The sequence below is a fragment of the Strix uralensis genome, chromosome 2 (assembly GCF_047716275.1).
Source record: "Strix uralensis isolate ZFMK-TIS-50842 chromosome 2, bStrUra1, whole genome shotgun sequence".
NCBI classification, from domain to species: Eukaryota; Metazoa; Chordata; class Aves; order Strigiformes; family Strigidae; genus Strix; species Strix uralensis.
In genome coordinates, this window is record NC_133973.1 from 20,465,316 (window position 1) to 20,486,204 (window position 20,889).

Genomic DNA, 20,889 nt, shown 5'->3' on the forward strand with positions numbered 1-20,889 from the left:
GATGACTGAAGGTGAGTAACTGTTTAACCTACTGTCTCTCTTCTAGATTTGATGTGTGTGCATTGAACGCTACAGTGGTCTACTGAATTATGAGCTGTATTGAAAGGCTGGATGGAGGCAGGCTGTTCACCATATTGCCTAATGTAAGAACTAGGAGTAGACATGAAGCTGGAAAGAATCTTAAGAAAAAAGTGGTGGTTCTTAACGTGGTGGGGAAAAAAATCTGTGGAACTCCTCTACTAAAAAATGTGGGTGCCAGTTTGTTTATATGGACAAGTTCACAGATGAGAAAGCCCCTCAAGGCTGTTTTATATAGAGGAACTTACATATGGGTCTGGAAGGGCTCTAAATTGAAAATAGTTAGAGGTTGGAAGAGTCATCTACGTTTATCTTGTTTTCATATTTTCCTGGGCATTGCTTATTAGCACTTGTGGAGCAGGATTCAGTCTGCCCCAGCCAAGCCATTCTTAGCTGCGTGCATGATTGTAGTGTTGTTCTTGGATGCAGGACTGTCAGATTCAGTTGCTATTAAGGTGTCACCAACGATAAAGGAGTTCAAGGATTGAGTGAGTGTTTTTTTAGTCTGCTAAGAGTGATTTAAAAGGAATCTATTTCTAAGTGGGGGATGCAATTCTGTTATAGGCAGCTACAACATACTAACTGTAATTGAAATAAATATAAGCAAGCCTGCTCACTTTGCTACTGAAAGATTTTTATACAGATTAGAGCTGCAGGACTTAACAGTTACCTTTTAACAGAAACACCAGGTAGATATTGACAGTAGCCCTAGTTCAGCAGTCTGACACCAAAAAGCAATGCCTGTTCATCAAAGACCCCACAGATAGAGGAAAGATTTCATAGTAGAATTACGTCCAATGTTGACAGTCATTAAAAGGATAAAGTGCACACTTAATTCAGAAAGGGCATAAGACTTGGTGTTCAAGCAAAATACAATCAATCAGTAACGTTTTATACCTAACTAATTTCATATTATGGCTTCTCCTTCAGTGCCTGAGTACTTGTGCACCCACTTACAGGCAGAAGGGAATGAAAACTTCATCAAGTCTTTACTGAATGTTGAGTTTAAGCCAAAGGCCCACAAGCAACTACAACACATATTATGCTGCTTTATAGCTCAGGTCAAAGGAAAATTTATCAGAGCTAACAGGAGTCCAAAGCAAGCCCACTAAGAGACTAACCCTACAGAGGACAAAGTCGTTGTGGAATAAAAAGCCTTTTATTAGATTTTTACAAAATAACTTGTAAAAAAAAATTCACCTCATATCGGATACATGCAATATATAAACTTACACATTCCAACCCACTACCTCATAGATTCATGGTTTGTCCACTACTTCCTTCAAAGAGAAGCAACACCTGCATTTCTAGGCCAAAAACCAGATGAAGGCTCACCTATGTTTTTTCCTTCTCTGTTGACTTCAATCTTTAAAAAGCAGATGGTGCGACAACCGTAGATTCATAGAGGTTATGGTTTCCTGCTACACTTTCTCTAGCAGCAAAGTCTCTTTATGAAGTTTGTTCCCTCACAGTTATCCTGGTTTCACTCTTGGGAGGTATTTTGCTTTCCTTTTAAAGCCAAGATGATTTTGTTGTTTCTGTTCATTGAACAGCCCCACTACATCAGCACAACTGAGGGGCAAATAATCTCCAGCAGAGTAAGGGCTGAGAACTTCACACCATCTGGGGAGTCATAACTGGGAACTGCATTCTCAGACTTTGTCATCTATTTAAAATATCAATAGTTCTTATTTCATTAGCCCAACACATCCCACTTAGAGCTAGAATCATGTTGGTGCAGTTCAGAGACCAGTGAAAAACCTTCACAGAACCAGAACACTTTTATTATAGTGTTTAGACAAGTAATTATCAGGTATCATCCAAAATTGTTCTCAAAACTAAAATTTAGATTTAGCTTATCAATGTGATCAATTGCATCTTAGTAAACAATACAATTATGCACAGTTATCTTCCATTAAGAAATACTGTAAAATATTTACAAATGTTGTTTCCGGCAAGTGTCCTTTTAGCAAGTGCACAAGTTGCATTTCTGAACTTCAGCACTGAGTCCCATCAAGTGTACACAGAGGTCCCACCACAGTTTTTTGTGAAACCATCTTAATTACTCACCTTTCAAAGACTCATTCTGAAAAAAATCACAAAGATACAAGATTTATATACATAAAGGCACGGCAATTCTGTTGAAACCAATTATGTTACAGTACAATAGAGTTCAATCAGTGCCTTTCATGCAACAAAGTTCACTAACAAATTTAAATCTTCTTCCAGTAAAATTAACTGCACAAGGACTGTATCCTTCCCTTTTGGTAAAAAGAATAACCAGCTATTATTTAATCAACTCAAAGTTACTACAGGAAAGCAATACATAAAATGTTTTTTCTTTCTGCCTAAATTTGCTAGACTTTTAAGGCTATTTGTCATCAAAAGAAAATACTTTCCAACTAAGAGCAAAGGTGAAGTTTCATTTGTGCTAGGATGACAGACTGTTTCTATAGCAATGGTTTTATAAAAATTATATATATTATATAGGTGCTGTCCTAGAAGGCATCACCACCAGTCACAGAACAGCTAATTTTAAAGATAGACCAGGAACTGAGAGAGAAGAAAACTTTGAATTCAGAGGACAAATTCAGATCAGGTATAAGTGAATTTATCATTAGAACTACATCCCTGGTTGGTCCAGTGCTCACAAAGACTCCATGCAATGGACACACCAAGAGTACTCCCCCTGTAAACGATTCAAAATATTCTCCCCTTCTCCTTCCTCCAGTACCAACTTCAAGTTGTCATTTCTGAAGCTTCAGAGTTTTCCTAGACAGCAGTTGCACTGAAAGAGTATTTGCACTTTTATATCTGTCTGCAGCTGAATAATTAGAAGGCAGACTGTTTACTGCCATCAAGCTAATCAACTCCCAAAGCTTTAAGCTGTCGTTCAATCTCTTCATCTGATATGGTAGCAGCTTTTGATGTTGATGCAGATGGTAGGCCTCTGGCAGCTGATGGAGCTTTGGCCATCTAGAAGAAGACAAGTTTCCTTCAGTCAAAATAATACATGTTATGACAAGCTGACTTTTCTAAAGTAAGACTGTAAAATAAAGGCCGCTAGAATAAACTATTTTTAAAAAGGGAATGAAGGGGAAGAAGCACATGAACTGAGTAAAACTATCCATACCTTTCCGGAGATTTCAATTCCTATCTCATCAAGCACTTGGTTAACAATATCTTGGCTTTCTTCCTCTTCATCAGAAGCATCAAAAATATCATCCAAAGTATCATTAACTTAGAAGAAAGAAAAAAAAATGCACACTGCCTTAAGCAAGAAGGTTACCAAAATAACTTAGTACCATCTTTCTACCCTCCCAGAATGTAGTAGTAATAGCACTGTATAAGATACCAACAGAAAGCACCTGTATATTGGAGAGGCTTTCTTACCTCTGCCTGGCAAAGCCTGTGAGCACAGTTAGAGCAGCAAGAGTAAGGCATGACTGCTTTTATAAAAATGTTTAGTTTCACCAAATAGTTCAGTTGCGCTATCTACCCCCTTACTAGATTTTAACATTTCTTAAAAACACCTTCTACAGTTCCATAAAAATCCCTTTCCTCTTCCTCCTCCAAGTAAGTTGTAAAATCGTTAACTACTCAAGTAATCTCTAAATCGCAACAATACAGTTTGGCGCAGTTGAGGTGTTCACATCTTGCTCAACAATATTGTTTCGAGTTGCTATGGCCAACACAGCAGCAGGGATTGGGATAGGAAGGACACTGTGTTAGCGACACCAGGAAGTTTGGTATTAGTTAGGTGACAGTGAACAGATGCAATCAGGAAGAAGAAACTTGCCACCCCCCAAGAAGTTGGTGGCTTGAAATAAAAAGGAGACAAAACCATCCCGTACCGCCATGTATATAAAACTGAGATTATCAATAATAGCTAAATTAAGTGTCCAATCCCAGAGGAAAAAGCACATGCAGAACTATGGGCTACAGAAGGGGCAATTTTTCAAGTCCCCCTACCAGTTATGCCAACAAGGTTTCGAACTGGTCTCAAACCCCCTTCCCTTCCACTATATTCTTTCTAGAAGTATGGTGGGTGTTTTGAATGAAGATGGGAAGGAACAGATTCTAGATTTAGTATCTAGAGGTACTAAAAAGCCTAAGGCGCAGCCTCCCTGCTCAGACATGCATTGTTTTGTTTGCTCTTTGATTTTGCTGTCAATCTCATTAATTGTGGAAATAAAATGTCAAGCATCAGTATTTCTAGACTACCCTTCCAAGAGCACTGTGGGCTGCAGCTGGCAGAACTTACTCATTTCTTCAGTCATTTCCATCTTCATGTTTTCCTTCTGGAAATTCTGCATAGTTTGTAGTGTCTTTTGTGGATCCATTTTCTTATTAACTGCCTGCATCGTCTATTAATATTTTAAAAAAATTAATCATAGAATGAGACATTAGTAGATACCAATATATACATTAAGAAGGAATAAGACTTTTCTAGTAAAAAACCTGCAGTCCAAACTTCACTTTCCTTGTCTCTTTACATCCCATGAGACCTGTAGATACACCACAGATCAACAGTACAGTCTGCACCTAGTAAGAAATATCACTATCTACTACCCTAATAGATATGCTTTTAAATGTATGCATCTTTCTTGCACCACGACCCTTCTCCTGGCCTTATATTAGGAAAAATCTGCCTGATCTAAATGAAAAGATTTGGATAATATTTCCTAATTGGCAGGCTATACACTTTAAAGAGGTAAATGGCTGCAGGTTTTCTATTCAGTAAGGAACATTTATTTGAACCAGCACTAGAGGACGGGCATTAAATCACAATTTCCATTAAGTAACATAAATTATAACAACTTATGTTATAATTTAATGGAAAAATTACTTTTCTCTGAAAAGCAAATACTGAAGTGTTCAGGAAGTACGCATTAGCTTAGGGTGAACCTTTGTAATAGGTAATCTTTCTGTGACAGTGAAATAAACTTCACCTGTTTTACTACAGGTATGCAGCACTGCCTTTGCAGGCACTGGTATTTAATATTTCTTCTTTCCTAAGCAGCAAGCTACTGTATCTCTCATGGGATGTCAAAACCTAAATACAGGTACAAGCAATTCAAACATAAAGTCTAACCATCTTTAAGAAGATAAGAGTTGGTTAATTAAAAGGGATGCTATCAAGCTGCTACAGGCACTACTGGCTTCATAGCAGCTCTTCAGCCTTCATGTCTGAATTTGGTTAAGGTGATAACATACTATGCTTCTAATGTTACTTGAATTTCAAATACTGTGTTCATAGTCACATTATTTGAAGTTAAAAAGTTGTCCTGGACTTAAGAGGGTGTTGGTTCTTTAGAATTCTTTTACAAGAACTATAGATGGACATCAAAAATATGTGCACTGAACTGATACAGAGTTTATATATCTTCAAACAATAAGGGTCAGATGCACGATTAAAAAAACCAGATAACGATTAACTGGACTTTACTATGTCCCAAATTAGCTCCACAGTTGCTAAAAAGTATACAAAAAATACTTTGAAAGCTTTGCATTCACGTATTTGTCTTGTTTGCTGAGGCAACTGATTCCATGTATTTTTCATTGATGGTTGTGTGACAGTAAGAATAGTTTATATTCTTCAAAATGAACAACTGTATACTCCTCTTTAGGCTTCCCATGTTGATATAGCAAAATACTCACTTTAAAAGTGACCAAAACAATGTAACACCTTCCTCTCCAATAATAACTAGTCCATTTAAGTACCTGCTGCATTTCAAAAAACACCACTTTTCTGGATGCTGGTTAATTTATTTTTTAATATTTTTTGTTCTTCTACTGACTTAACCTTCATAATTGGTCTAGTGACACTCCAGTTTTGAGAAATACAATCCAAGACATCTCATAGATAAAACCAAGTCAACCATGTAATAATTAAAAAGCAAGACCAACTTGTTCACATGCAACACTGTTGTAAGAATACCAAGCTGTTTAATTTGATCAGTTGTGTAGTCAGACAAGCCCCCCCCAGCTCTGTGGGTTAGCCATGGAGGATGGAAAGTTTGCTACCAAGCCACAACTCTGTATCACTGAACAGCTGATATCTGTCAACACATTGCTTCTAAAAGATATCTGACAGCAAAGCCTTAGCAGTAATTACTTTCCACACTAAGTTGCGTTGCATTACTGTGCGTAACTGGATTTAACTTGGACTTGTCTACAATGATGCGTGCGAATTCTGTTCACCTCAGGCTGAACAATCCTACTTGCCAAAAGCAAACTTCCTATTTGTCAATTCAGGGAAACAGGGGAAAGTTCACAACCAACTCAGATAACTGATTTTTCAGACTCTCTCATGAGATGAGATTTGTGAGAGAACTTAACGCAATACTATTTCCTTAGACCATGAAGAGTGAGAATGATTAGACTTCCTTAGGAACTTAAGATCCAAAGCAATAACCTACTTTTTGCAAAAGCCATAAAGCTACTGTGACACACTGCCTTGATTTCTAGACGAAGCATGCCCTACTTTTTCCCCAATAAAAATTGCTTGTGACAAGATATACAGGCAAGACACTGTAGCAGCATGGTTTGGGGTTTTCTGATGTACTAAAATAGTTCTTCACTGGCATTAGAGTTTATTTTTATCATGTAAACATTTGACAGATGTGTAGCCCAAGAAAATATGCTTAGTTAGGTGCTAACTGGCTGGACTGACTAGAGAAAAATTTCATAACGTGAATAAAATTACATGTCCCTACTGTATCTTCAACACTATTTGGAGTATTAAGCATTAAGTTTTATCCCTTCAGTTATCTGATACAAAATAACACAACTTAACTTTTGCAACCATGTGTTGCATTTTAATGTAAAAGAAAGTCTTGTAACGCCTTACTTTTGCTGTAGTTGACATAGCTCCTGCCATCTTCATCTGAGAGTTCATGACCTTTGTTTGAGTGGACATAGAAGTGACTTTAGAGCTAACAGCGTATGTTCGATTTTTCTGCTTCCGCAGTTGTACAAGTTGTTTTGCTAGCACTTTACAGGCTTCTTTGTTACCAGTCTTAGCCATTTTCTTTATTTCTAGTTCCTGTTAAAAAAGGTATAAGATTAATTCCACAGAATTTTCATTCAACACTAACAAATTCCAAAAGTTAACTATCCTCTTGATTTTTTAAAAGACATTTAAAGTTATATAAATAGTCTTCCTTGCTTTTCTACCAAGGTTATTTAGTAAAATAAATGCAATGCTGTTATGATTTGACCAGAAGGAAAAAACAGAATGAAACCGAATTATAGTATGGTAGCACAGAGTTCCCTAAAAGACTTCAACTTCTGCATAATATCACATTCACTTATATGTCCACATTCAATTCCATATCTGAATAGGGAGTAACACTTAAGAAAAAACCCAAAACCCAAAAACAATCCCAGAAGTGAAGAAATTATTATGGCCAGCCAACTATTAGCGTCATGAATCTTTGATTTCTTGCATTCATGGACAATCAAGCCACACCACTCATGGAAGAAATGGGGAATTCATAGGTTCTTTTTAACACTTTTGCATCCTTGAGAGAATCTCATAACCTTTGGGGAAAGAAGTAGATAAAGTTAGATGACCAATAATTATAGGCTGTTTGCCCACATAATTTAGCTGGATTTAGCACATAATGAAAGTGGTATAATTTGTCTACAACAACATATGCTTAAACCTTAAGAAGGACGCTTCTGGCTTGCAAAAAAACCCCAGACCCCAATCTATCAATTTAAGGAGAAAGAGCAAACTATCCAGCCCAGAAGTACCAGGAAAAAGTTTGGCACAAATAGTCCTGTCAGCTGGGATTTTTCGAAGTATGCCTTCTGATTTGTGACTTGGTAATGTAAACTTTTCAACTAATTTTTCCATTTTAAGCCTTTTTAAGGAGGGCTGGCTGTAGTATCTCCATTCTTTTTATATGTCCAATTGTACATTTTGATTTTTACCGTTAAGTAAAAGCAGCCTTTAAAGACCAGCTTTCTCCTGTGATTCTTCAACAGAATCTACTTGCTACAGGAGTACAGTTGCTTCACTTTATATGCACTGGTAGTCCAGAAAACTGCACTTATAAGAAGATATGTATGCAAATCAGTCCTGTTTAAAGGCAAGTGCAAACCGACTCACCGCATTAGTTTTACTACTAGGAAAGATCATGGTTAAATTTACTATAGATATGGCACTGGCACAAGATCTCTGTAAATCTGTAATTTCCAGAAGGCTGTGTCATACGTACTATTTTAATCCAAGAAGGTACAGATTGGCAAATAAAGAGCATGAAACTCTTCAAACATTAGAGGCTGAAATACATGTAAAGCTGTCCTCTTTGTAAGTAGCTCACAGAGACCACAGAAAAAAAATTTCTACAACACGCCCAGAATATTACCTCCTTTTTTCATACTTCAAGTATTGTGAAGGATAGGAGGGATTAGTTTTCACACTAGCAAACACCAGTTTGCACCCTAGTTTTAACAGCAAACATTTGAAAATAGGGATATTCTCACTGAGATGAAATACCTAAGTAGCACTTATAACCCAATTTTCAAAGCACAATACAAACCTATACCAACCACTGCGAAATCACTGCAGATAATCCAGCTGCAGGAATCAAACCCTATATATAGATGATTTTATTCTTAATTAAGAAGAATTTGTGTAAAGTGCCGCAATACATTATTGGGTTTTGAGACGTCTGGGGCAAGCTTATTAAAGTCAGTCATGTTCTTCTGGAAAAAAAAAAAAATCAAATTCATATAGACATATGAGGTTACTGAACTGAAACAGAACTGTCTGCATACTTTAAGGGTATTTTTATACATAGAATTTATATAACTAGGTTTTCTCAGAGCAGTACCTCATAAAGAAAAAAGTCTTTCTGAAGAAAGTACATAACAAAATGTTCTGAGATTAACTGACAAGCCTTTGATCCTTTTTCACCTGATCTGATTCTGAAAGCTAGTATTTATTGTCCACTGATTCTCTCATCCTAACAGCAAATTCTAACTTTTTCAAAGACTTATTTTACTTCTCCTTTCGTCTTCTCCTCAGAAATCCAACATTTCTGAAATAATTTACTGTAGCAAGTAATCAAAACTTCAGCGTGAGTATTCATGAAAATTAAGGTTATTTCCAGAATCAGAATATTTCATACTGAAAAATACCTTATCTACGAGTAACGTATTATATCTTATACGTTCAAGGCTTCCAGAAACAATTTATCTGACCTCTTTTAGTTTATTATTCCCAGCTCTTAGTATTCATGCGACCTGCTGCCATGAAACAACACTTTAGTAGCTCCTGAAACACTGGCTGGATTTGCATAGCTTTTCCCACAGTCTGAGCATGTCTTCATGCATCAAACCCCACCATCTGTCACAACCATTTATCCAATTATACTGCCACACAGGTGCAGCATCCATTCACTGAATACTTGATAGCTCACACACACTAATTTTTAAATAGATCTTAATTTAGGCATATAGTTTTACTATTATTACCTAGTTTTGAGGAAGTTCTACATGAATGAAAGTAACAACCCTATGGGGTATTCATGATACCCTATGGTTTTTCCAAGTACTCCCTCCCACTGGAGAGTCATGGTAACATACGATAGCAGTGACACTTTTAGTTTTTCCACCACAAGACCACTGATTTATAAGCCTGTTAGAAAAAAACCTTCTGAAGGATAGAGAATGCTAAGAATGGAAGGGAAAAACGAATGCAGTTATTTAATCTAAACAAATTGTTTCAGGCTTTTCCTATGTTAAAGATTGCGAATCACTTTTAGATACTAAATTTTTTAATAACTGAAAAGTCAAAAAGGGGAAGACAACTTTTTCAGTGTTCAATTATTATACATTGAGTTGTATCTTTAGCACTTTGCAAATTTTCTGTTACACCGGAGGTATGTGTTTGTTTTTAAAGAGTAAAATAAAGTTCCCTGCTCTACTTACCAGTTGTTTTTCCTGTTTTTCAAGTGCTGCTCTATCTCTGGTTATAGCCCTCTGTGTACCTCTTAACTCTCGATTTTGCTCCTTTATTATATCTGGAAAGAAAATATTTATAGCTGGGAAAAGTTTTCAATACTATGTAAACATCTTATCTGCTAAGCACTCTGCAGAAATGCAGTATGTTTGACAGCCTCCCTTCGTTCAGAACGAACTGTCAGCTATCAAAGAACTGTCAGCACTTCAAATGTATGAAATATTAGCAAAATACAATTTCATGTATACAATATGATTATGTTTCAGCAGCATAAGCCATATGCCATAGCAAAAAGGCTATTTTACCTAGATGTTTCTTTGCACCATAACCATAGCAAGAGCCTTAACCACACAGCAGAAGGTAGGTACACACACTTTTCTGCAAGTTCAGCCCTAACTCAGCTACAGTAACATATTCACTGTGAGCCCACTGGTTTTCCACCAGTCAGACCTAACTGCAACAGGTAGATCTGCTGAAGAAACCTTATATATGAGATCTCAGAGCAGTTAAGGAGTTCCCAAGTCCATTAAAACAGGGAAGATACGCCTAGATGCAAGTTCTGGATCCTGCTCTTCTCTGTTCTTATTCTGGTTTGACAGAGATTACTCTCCTCCACAAATGTACCACATCTGTGCAGCTCAACTTCAAGTCAGGCTATAAAGCAACAGTGTTCGAACTTTTTCAGTTAGCAGATGCTTGAGAATATTAAGATATGAAAGTGGAGGGCTTTATAGCAAATTTGTTTCCTGACAACTGACATAGCCATCTGTCAGGTGAAACTTCATAGGAGTTTTGCCACTGTACTATTTAAAAATTACTTACCAGTAACATCCATTTATTAAAGCAAGTATTATTTACAATACAGGCATCAATCATGCTAGTTGCAATTAACTTTTGTTAGAATTTACAGCACGTGCTTAGGTGTGATTCACCTGACCAAAGGTAGGGCACTCTGCATCCTCTGACCTTTATAGAGGAAAGACATTAGTACTTTTAGAAAGAAATTAATTTACTCCTAATGTATGTGTCTACACGACCTTAGATAAACTTTGGTTGGGAGTTTAAAAGGAGCAGACTGTCACATAAACTTTGTGACTTCGGAGCTTTTTCATCTAATCCACAGAAGTAACATCATGGCAGAGCACTGCTGTTGTACTTAGAAAGTTTGAAGCACGTGAAAATCAATACAAACTGGCAGAGTTACTAATAAATAAAGGCATGAAGGATAAAGTCTAGATAAATTCTAGAAACCACAGTCACCTTTTTATTTTTTTAAGGCTTGCAACAATTTTTCTACAAACAGAAAGAAGCATTTGCATTCTTCATTCCCACAATCAGAAATGCTGTAAAATACCCATTGCTGAAATTATTTCAACATTAATAGGTTTGAATCAGAAAAACCCTAAACCTCCAGTGGCATTTTAGAGAGGGCATATACACTACCCACTCCGAACAATTGGGTTTGGCCAAATAAATACATATTCCAAACAAACTCTGTGAAAAAGAGACCTGTTTTTACAGTGCTACTATTCCTCCAAGAACTACACAAAAAGCATCTTCAGGAGATGTAGACTTTTCAACGGGCAATAACAAAAAGCTGAAAGATGACATGGATTACAACACTGTGTTCTTCACACCAGCAAAGCAGCAGTGAAAATTATTCTGAAAACAATGCTACAGGCAAGTAATTTTGAAGGTAGACAAATGTATATTACTTGCACAGCTGCACTTGCAAAAATGAAAGAAACAGCTTAATAGCTATATACAAGACTGTCTTTTCTAACTACAATAACTATTAAAAAAAATAATCCCTTAGTGCAGAAAGCTTGAGAAGTAGGAACTTCAAGACGATAAGGAACAAGAACTGTACTTAAGTCAGGAGACAATAAGGGTAAGTCCGATGCTTATTTCTGTTCTTTCTGTTCTCACATAGTGGCTCAAATTAAGGATAGCAATAGCTAAAACCAACAGCTATCTGCAGTTACAGGCCCTTTCGTTTGTTTTTTGTAAGTGACAGCCAAGATGAGAACTTTGTTCTTGTTTCTCTGTGATAACTGACGCAGATGACAGGGTATTCCTGATACAGCCCTTTGCCGATCGCCACTCCCGTGTGTCACGCCGTGGCCTCGCACACCAGAGTAAGGAGGAAGCACCTCCATTCCTTAAAACAGGTTGGACAAGAGACACCCACAGCAGGGCTTGCCTGGGCCCTTCAACCCGCCTCGGCCATGGAAGCTCATCGCCATCTCGCCCTTCCTCCCCGCTCAGGTGTTGCGCCAACCATGGAAAGAGCCGAGCGGGAATCACACGTATTCTCCCTTGGTGACACACAATTGGTGGATGCACTGCGTCATTTTTGGCGAGCCTTTTTCGAAGGACGACCCACCGGATTTGGCACAGGGCACCCAACATGCCAGCCAGCCAGCTCCGGGGCTCGCCTGCCCCCGGCCAGCCTCTGCCCCACAGCCGGCCTGGGGCACACCGCCTCGGAGGGCTGACCGCCGCCCCCAGGGCTGCTGTCAGGTAAGCGACCTTTGTTGGCTTTACTTTGGTTATTTCCGCGTAACTTTAAAGCGTTCTGTTGGCAGAATGGCCACAAAACCATCAAGACCAAGTCGTTTCGAGACCCGCGTACAGAGCTGAGGGCGCAGGCGGCGGCGGATCCCGCTGCTCCCCGCGGCCGTCCTCGGCCGCCGCAGAAACCCGCTCCCGCAGCCCGGCACCGCTCGCCTCCCTGCTCGCTCTCGGCTCCAGCAACTCCCCGCGGGCCTGTTTTGTTCCCTCGCTAACAACAAGAGACATTCCTCCTCCTCCTCCTCCCCCACCGCAGACCGGCATTAGCGGGGCCCGGCTCCCCCACCTGGCCCCGGCCGCCCCACAGGGCCCGACGCCCCGGGAATCCCCGGCCTCGCTGTCGCAGGGGTCTGGCCCGGCCCGGGGACTCTCCCCGCCACCCCGCCTGGCCCGAGCGCCGCCGGTGAGTCACCCCGGGCGGGCCGGGGCCTCCTCCTCTCCCTCCGAGTTTCCGCTCCGCCGGGACACAGGGCCCGAGGCCGCCCCGCGGGCACCGCCACCACCCCCGGGCTCTCGCTCCCCCCGTCCGAGCCCGCGCCGGGGCCAGCTCCGCGCCCGGAACCCCGCCAGGGCTGGCGGCAGCCGCCCCCGGGCTGCCAGAGGGGCGGCGGGACCCTCCCCGGGGCGCCGGCGGCCCCGCTCACCGTCTACAGTCTTCTTCTTGAAGAGCGAGGCCATGGCTGCAGCCAGACCCGGAGCCGCCGGGACCCCCCTCCGCCGCCTCAGCGGGCTCCTGCCTCCTCCTCAGGTGACCAGGAAGCGGCCGGGCCGCGCAGTCCCGCCCGGCTCCGCCTCCCCGCCGGCGAGGGGCGGGACGGGGCCGGGCCGGGCCGGGCCGGGCGGCCGCGCTGTCCCCGCCTATCCCGGGGCGGCCGCTGGGCGTGCGGGGCCCGGGAGGCGCTGCCGGCCGGGGCTGCAGTGACAGGGGGCCGCGGGGTCGCTGTCCCCCCGGGGGCGGGGGGGCGCGGAGGAGCGCGGGGAAGCCCCCCCGGGGGTGGTGGTGTGCGGCCGGGCCGGACCGCCCGTGGCTTCCTGCCGCTCCACGCACGGTTTAGGTTTTCTTCGTGTATATTTAATTATTAAAAATTAATTAAATCCAGCAGTGTAGCGCTCTTCGGCTTCGCCGCCTCTCCCCGTGCAACTTCCCTCGTGGGCAGCTGCCGGGGTTTGAGCTGAGATCGCAACTCAACGTTCCGCGTGGGGTCGGTGTCTGCCCGCGGCGCGGAGCGCTGGGCTGCAGCACCGCGTGTTGCTGACGCTGAGCACAGCGCTCCGGCAGCCGCTGCGAGGACACCGCGGGCTGGCGGGCTGGGGGTTTTTTGTTGAGGAGCACCCCAGCTTTGGACCCTCGTCCTGAGCCGTTGCCGTGCCTAGGGAACTCGTAACACCTTGATTTTCTGAGACAAGCCTTTGTCTGAGGATCACGGCTCCTGCGGCGCGCAAGATGTAAGAGTATGGGAAAAGGAATAATAATTTTCTTGGTTTTCAGTGTCTAATTACAGTCCTTAATTTTTAATCAGGTAGTTTATAATGTAGCTGTGGTTTCATCATTGGCGATTACCTACGTACACATCAGGGCCTTAGAAAATAAAAAAAGGAGCTATAGTATGAAATACAGAGCCATTGGTTTGAATACTAGCTAGATACACCTTCACTTTAAAGTGCTGGGGGCTTTATGTTAATTTACAAGGAAAAATAAGTGATTGGAATGTAGTAGCGCATTTTGATAGCTAGACATAAATTTAACCTGAGGTAGAATTGTAGTTTTATGGTGGCAGTACCCAAATAAACCACACTTTTATAACCTTGCATGGAAAAACAGTCTATTAGAATATTATAATAGCAGTCTAAAGATGTATGTGGACATAGGAAGGTACAAACTATGTGTTTGGTGTCAGTATTTCTTGATTTCCTGAAAGTGCTATATTGCAAACAGCAAGTTTTCATTGTTTTTCATGTGGCTTTTTAGTTATTTTTCACTGATGGTGCTAGACTGAAATCTAGATCATGTGCGATGATGTAGATACTATGGAAGTTTAGCAATTCACTATGAGATAAGTTAAATAAAATACCCTCTACGAGTTTATTCCCGTATGTCTGTATTGTCTATTAGGTCAGATCAGTCAGAGATGAGTTAGTAAGCAAAACTGAAATCCTGGCTTTGAAAATGCACAGATGAAGGGGAGGAGAGAGCTTGTAATTTAAATTCAGTTCCCCACTTTCCTTGAGAGAGAGGTGGGGCAGCTTAACTGTGGGGTACTCTTAAATTGAGCTGATTAGCTGAGAGAACAGAAAAGCATTTTTTTTCCACAACATTTCTTCATGAATGTTTACTTGAGGTAAACAAAGATGTCCATAACAGGCTTCATGACTGCAATAAATAAAGTATGTCTGAGCTATTCCTTGCCAAGACTTACTTAAGCCTGAATGCTGGGATGGTTGATTTGGATCTTTTTGGTAGTAGCGATAGGATAAGAGAAGGCCTTGAATTTATCCTTTAAAAGAATAATGCTTAAATGTCAGTGTTTCTTTTAGACTCTCAATGCCCTGTTTCAGGATCTATTTGCAAACCAAAATGTAAAGAGAGGATCTTAGTCCTTTATGCTATAGACAAACTTTAAAAATCAACCAGATGGAATAAATAACCTTTCCTTAGTGACAGTATGCAAGTATCAGTAGCAAACAAAAGCAGGGACCGTGTATTTTCTGTTTGTTGGATACTAAGCATAGTGGGACACAAAGACTGGTTCAGAAGGATGATACGATATCCTGTATTAATTTAAAATTGACCACCTTCAAATCAAAGTATGAAAAGTGAATTTGGATAATAAAAGCAGATTAACAGTGGGAAGACTGGTCTGTATTCTAGAGTTGTACTTTGAAAAAGGTGGTGTGTGTTTGTTTTTAAAGAAACATATAAGCTACTCTAGTATTGGTCCATTGGAGTATTTAAGCACATTGTTAATTTAAACGAGGGGACTAGGTTCAGTCATGGTTAGGTACTCACATGAAATGGCTGCTATGAAGAGACCCTTGCAAATCGTAGCTTTCTGGTACTGTTCTTTAGAGTTGTAGATAAAGTGGCTGATTTGGAAAAATACTTTTCTGATACACTCTCAGGAGAAAAAGGAGAGGTGAGCTTTCAGGCATATGAGTCTTGAAGAAACTCTCAAGGTTATGCTTTAAATCTTTCCAAGCTTTCTGGCTATATCAGCTGGTCTAATGAAAGTCATTAGTCTTCCCTATCTCCCTTTCTAGGGTGAACATTGCCAGTGAACTTTTGCTGGCAAGCTAAGGCAGACTGTCTTGGGATGCTTTGTGGATTATGACCCAAATTGAGTACTCTGATCTATTCTGGGCCTGTCTTAATTTCTCATCTGCAGATACAAGGAAATTAAATGAGGCCACGTGTAGTAAAGAATGAAGTGAGTATGTTGAAAATTACAGAACCCTGAATGAGATAAATGATCAAAGACTGGTATAAATGTATGGTTATTTGAAATGCACAGCGCTTGACATGTAAAATAAGGTTATGAGGAGAAGTGTCTGAGGCCTCAGCAACTCACTATCTTCCAAACCCTGCAGGGACTCACTAACGCTTTACTTTATCTTGGAGGAGCTCCACTGAAATCAAATGATATGGCACTTACATGTGTAAGAGTTTGTGAGATCATGCTCTAAAGGCTACGTCACCTTATACCTTGTCGTATGAAGGTGGGCTGAGTTAGGAGCAGGACAGAAATGAAAAGACAGGGAGAGAATTGCAGACCCTATAGAAGCTCAGGCTGCTGTTCCACTCAACGCTTGAATTTCCTTCCTGAGTAAGAATCTGCAGGGGCGCAGGCTGAATGTGATGGCTGTGTTTGAATGTATGGCTCTGCTGAAGTCTGCGTGTGTGTCATGATGTTATCTCCAATTGCATTCATTAATAAATGGTACTTGGAAATTGGAGTGCACTCTCTGGGGTGGAGAGGTGATGGCAGTGCACTCTATGGGCACAAAAGGTGAGACACTGGAAAGAAAATGAAGTGGAAAGGGTCCGGGAAGGATTGGTGGCCATCACAAACGGTGTGCGTGGAAATTTTTGAAGAAGAATAAGGAGTTAGAAGCAATAGGAATAATTGAAGAAGGTCCTAGAGGAGAGGCTCAAGAAGGTGGAGAAGAGCAGTGAAAATGGTGCATCTGTAAGATGCTGGAGGTTCCCTCTGGTGCCGTGGTTCTGAAATTAATTTTCTCTGCTTTGTTCAAAATGAAATCACTTATTTATGTGTACAAGTATAAAAAAGTGTTTTATACAGCACTTCTCACCCTCACCTTGCAGATTAGACAACTTTCCAGCAACTTTTGTGGAATGCTCATGAGAGCTGAAAAATAGCTTTCATAGGAGAAACAGGGGAGTCGCATCTAGCAAATACACAGGTATGAAATAACCCTTAGAAACACTGAGAGTAAAATTATGAGATAGATTTTATAAGGGAAAACTATTTAACTGTCTGCAAATAATGTCAGTAGTGAAATGTTGTCAAGTAAGAATAATGCTAAAATAAATGAAGTTGCAATGGGAATCAGGCCAGTGAGCTACGGAACGGTCAGTGGATTATGTATTTGGAAATGGTTTGTAATTCTAAATATTTTCATTTTCCCCAAAAAGGATATTTTTAATTATATTTATGAAAATATTGAGGAATGTGGTGAATCTGAAATACCTGAATGTCTTGCTTCCCATCTGTTCACATTTTAAGTTGAACTGTGTGTGTATGTGAAGCAGAGAGAGTATATTGTTCTTATTTGTAACTTGTTTCTTGCTTTCTCTGTCTAAAAAGGATCAGTTGCCAATAGACTACTACTCTTCTATTCCTTACAGCATACAAGGTGTACAGGATAGAGGGAAATACACATCTAGGTGTGGAAGCATGGTTTGATTTAATTTGTTCTTGTGAGGACTGTGTGACATCTATGGAGACTGAAACTGTCTTTTGATGTGAGAGGGGCTTTGTGATGTGCATATTTTGCTCAATAATCCACTGAATTCACTTGACAGACTTCTGAGTAAGTAAAAAATGGCAAAAACGAGTTAAAGAAAAACTGTGGTATCTTAAATGTGAAATGTTACTGTTAGAGTTTGATGAAGAGCTTTTGGTAACAGGAACTCAGAACATTTAAAGGATGTTGTCTTCATCTTAATTTTTTACTCCTGAATGTATTTGTGAACAATTCTGGGAAAAAAAAAAAAAAAACGAACCACAAAAAACCCCAAACCCAGCCATCCTTGATATATGTAAGAGACAGATAAGTAAGATTTTTTTGTTGCATGGAAATAGCATATCAAGGTAAGATACTTAGGTATGCAAGATTACACCTTAGTTTCAGTCACTCTCAGCATCTTAATAAATACTTTGCTCCATTTAGTATGTGCATAAAGTTCAGTACTTTGTGAAACCCTCTAAATGCCTAACTCTTCCTTACAGAAATCTGGTTTTAATTATTACCTTGATTGGTGATGATAAGATACTTTTGAGTTGCAGACTACGTCTTTTATAGTCTTCACATCTGATTGCAAGGTTCTTCCTTGGTGAAAGAGCCAACACTTCATTTTAAAATAGTGCCATTACTTTGTACAAGCTGATTTAGTTTTGCATCAGTAATCAAGTACAGTAGGACATCATATTTCTGTAGGGCATTCATGAAATCAAGGGTTATGCTTTTAAAAGCATTTGCTTGCAAATATCGTATCTTTAAATGACTTTGCTCAAGGAGAAAAGGAAATCCAGGCTGGCAACAAAATAGGTAAATACCGTTAGCATTTTATCACAAGCTTCAAGAACTCCTCAAGGCATCAGGTTCAGAAAAAAGAGCGAGAGATTATGGGGAGGATATTTATTATTACAAACCACAAAGTCAACAGGGACTGCTAAATGTTCTTACAGTCATAATAGCCTATCTCATGTTAATTCTAGCCCGAAGCTCTGTGACTCTTTATGTGCAGAGATAATGGGGGGTAAAACTGTATTTTTAGTTTAGCAGCAGATTCCTCCCAACCATGGAAAATAAATTAGAGAGCTTTGCAAACTAAAAATGATTTGGGCTTTGAAGGAATTCCCAGCAATAATATACAAGACTTATTACCCTGGGTAGTTAGAGGGTCCTGTATGTTTATGGCTGATAGTAGTCATTTTGGTTGAATATTGCCTCTGTAACTTGTTTTGAAATAATTTGCCTTTAACGCAAATCCGTTGATCCTAAAGAAAAGACCTTTTTGGTAATGTTCTTATTGTTTGTACTTCCTGTGTATATCTTAGATAAAATTTAGTGTATGTTGCCCAGGCAAAATGCTGTGTTAATGATAAAGTTGATATATTTAACTTAGCTGGAATTCACTACACATCAAGATGTAACACATTAAGATCTGTGTTAAACAGGTTCAGATTTGAGAACATGTACATTTTTTTTCAAGTAAAAGGCACTACAAGTAGTTCTAAACTAATGCATTACTAACCTAGGAAATTCAGTTTAAGGTTATTACTGTTCATTATTTGGTTTACATTATCTAGGAACATGGCTGCTTTGTGTTAGGAATACTATAAATGGGGAAAAAAAAAAAAAAAAAAGGCACTCTACTCCCCAGAGAACCTGTTATCCCAATATAGTAAGAAATAATACGTGGATGTCAGCAGACTGGACAACGCAAAGAAACCAGAAGTTTCCTTATGTAGCCTCACATGCTGTCTGTGCATGGGTGTCAAGGTAAAAAGATGTTAAACATTTGAAAAAAGACCTTTGTGCCAGTCTGTGAAGAAGTCCTTCCAACAGTGATGAGTAGGTAAGGAGAAGACAAAAAGATATTTGTCAGAAGCAAAATTAATAACAGGTTGCTAAAAGCTAGAGATAGTGAGAACTGAAGGAAGGAGTCAGTGTGGACTGTGAATGTGTGGTGGTATGGAGGAGGTACGGAGATCAGGATAGGCCAAGGAAGGCCTTGTGGTGAATAACCAGGGGAACCACATCAAAGGGTGCAACAAAAATAGCAGTGTAATCAAAGCAATGATCAAAGAAGATGGCTTTTTGCAAAACATTTTGAAGGAGCTGGGTTGGATTCATCAGGGACATGATGAAAGGTGTTGTACTCATATTGCAGCACAGTAATGAGTATTTGGACTAAACCCCCAGCTTTGTGCCTCAGTAAGGAAGGCTAATCTAGCAGAACTGCTCTGCAAGAGGGACTGGTAAGATTTTTATACAGCTAAAACAATGTGGCTCTGGAGATGATGCTCAGCTGACCACCCTAAATAATGGAGGTGAAGGTGGTGGTGATTGAGTTGATTAGGAAAGGGAGAAGGTTGGAAGCACTGCCCTGTGGAGCTGAATATCTGTAAGGTAATGGTAGGCAAAGAGACTGGTATTTCCATTCAGGTTCTTCAAAAATAAGTCTGGAGTAAAGAAGGAGAGCTATAAGTTATTCTGATAAGTGGGATAGTGGAGGTTTTGTACTAATGAATGAGAGTCTTTAGAAACAGAATAGAGAATAAGGAAACCAAGGACAGGGCCTTATAAAAATGAAAGAGTGCATCCTTTCAACATAGAGCTTAGGGATCTGGTGTAGTTGGGAACTGTCAATGTTAGGTTAATGGTTGGACTGGATGATCTTCAAGGTCTTTTCCAACCTAGACAATTCTATGATCCTTAATTGCATTTAATAAATAATGCAATTATTTATTAGATTTTTTAGCATTTTTGTAATTATTTTTATGGAAGGGATTTTTTTTTTAAAGTTTGGTAAAGTGGAAGTACTTCAATATTAATTTTATTCTAATTAAAGTGCATGATATTCTTTATCCCTTAAGAAGGTAAGAATTTTTTTTAGTTCTGATGATTTTGCAATACTTTAAAACATTTTTTTCAGTCTTTTAATAACTGTGGTAAGAAGCAAATGTGAATTTAGAGGAGTTATGATATTCTTGCATCCACATGAAGACAAAATAATTTAAATATTTTTAGAATAGTTAATGTTTCTTTTAAGTATAAAAGGAATACAAAAATATTTCTTAATACTGGAAATATCAAATCATTTTAGTCTTTTTGTTAATGATTTATATTTTCACTGGGGTTCAGAATGCTGGTTGCTTACACTGTCCGTTGAGAATAGCTATAGCTACCTAATGGTCCAATCCAACTAAAAATATGTTCAGTTCCTGTATCACAAAAGTGTATATAAAACTCAAAGTCACTGGAATCTGCTCCCAAAGCATGTACTGCCAGAAAGC

At 39.7% G+C, this 20,889-nt stretch overlaps 1 protein-coding gene across 1 annotated transcript; it reads right to left on the reverse strand.

Moving 5' to 3' along the window:
* Positions 1 to 1,218: 1,218 nt before the first annotated feature.
* CHMP2B (charged multivesicular body protein 2B) lies at positions 1,219 to 13,420 on the reverse strand. The gene is made up of 6 exons (XM_074857817.1): positions 13,273 to 13,420; positions 10,024 to 10,115; positions 6,932 to 7,126; positions 4,343 to 4,445; positions 3,212 to 3,318; positions 1,219 to 3,054 (listed from the first exon to the last, which is right to left on the reverse strand). Exons 1-6 carry the CDS (start codon positions 13,304 to 13,306, stop codon positions 2,941 to 2,943), a joined length of 645 nt encoding a protein of 214 aa, XP_074713918.1. The 5' UTR covers positions 13,307 to 13,420; the 3' UTR covers positions 1,219 to 2,940.
* Positions 13,421 to 20,889: the final 7,469 nt, after the last annotated feature.

Coding starts and splice junctions, on each gene's coding strand:
- CHMP2B (XM_074857817.1), bottom strand. CDS start 13,306: ATGGCCTCGCTCTTCAAGAAGAAGACTGTAGACG. Junction 4,446..6,931: donor CTATGTCAACTACAGCAAAA/GTAAGGCGTTAC, acceptor AAATATTAATAG/ACGATGCAGGCAGTTAATAA. Junction 3,319..4,342: donor GGAAATGACTGAAGAAATGA/GTAAGTTCTGCC, acceptor CTTTCTTCTAAG/TTAATGATACTTTGGATGAT.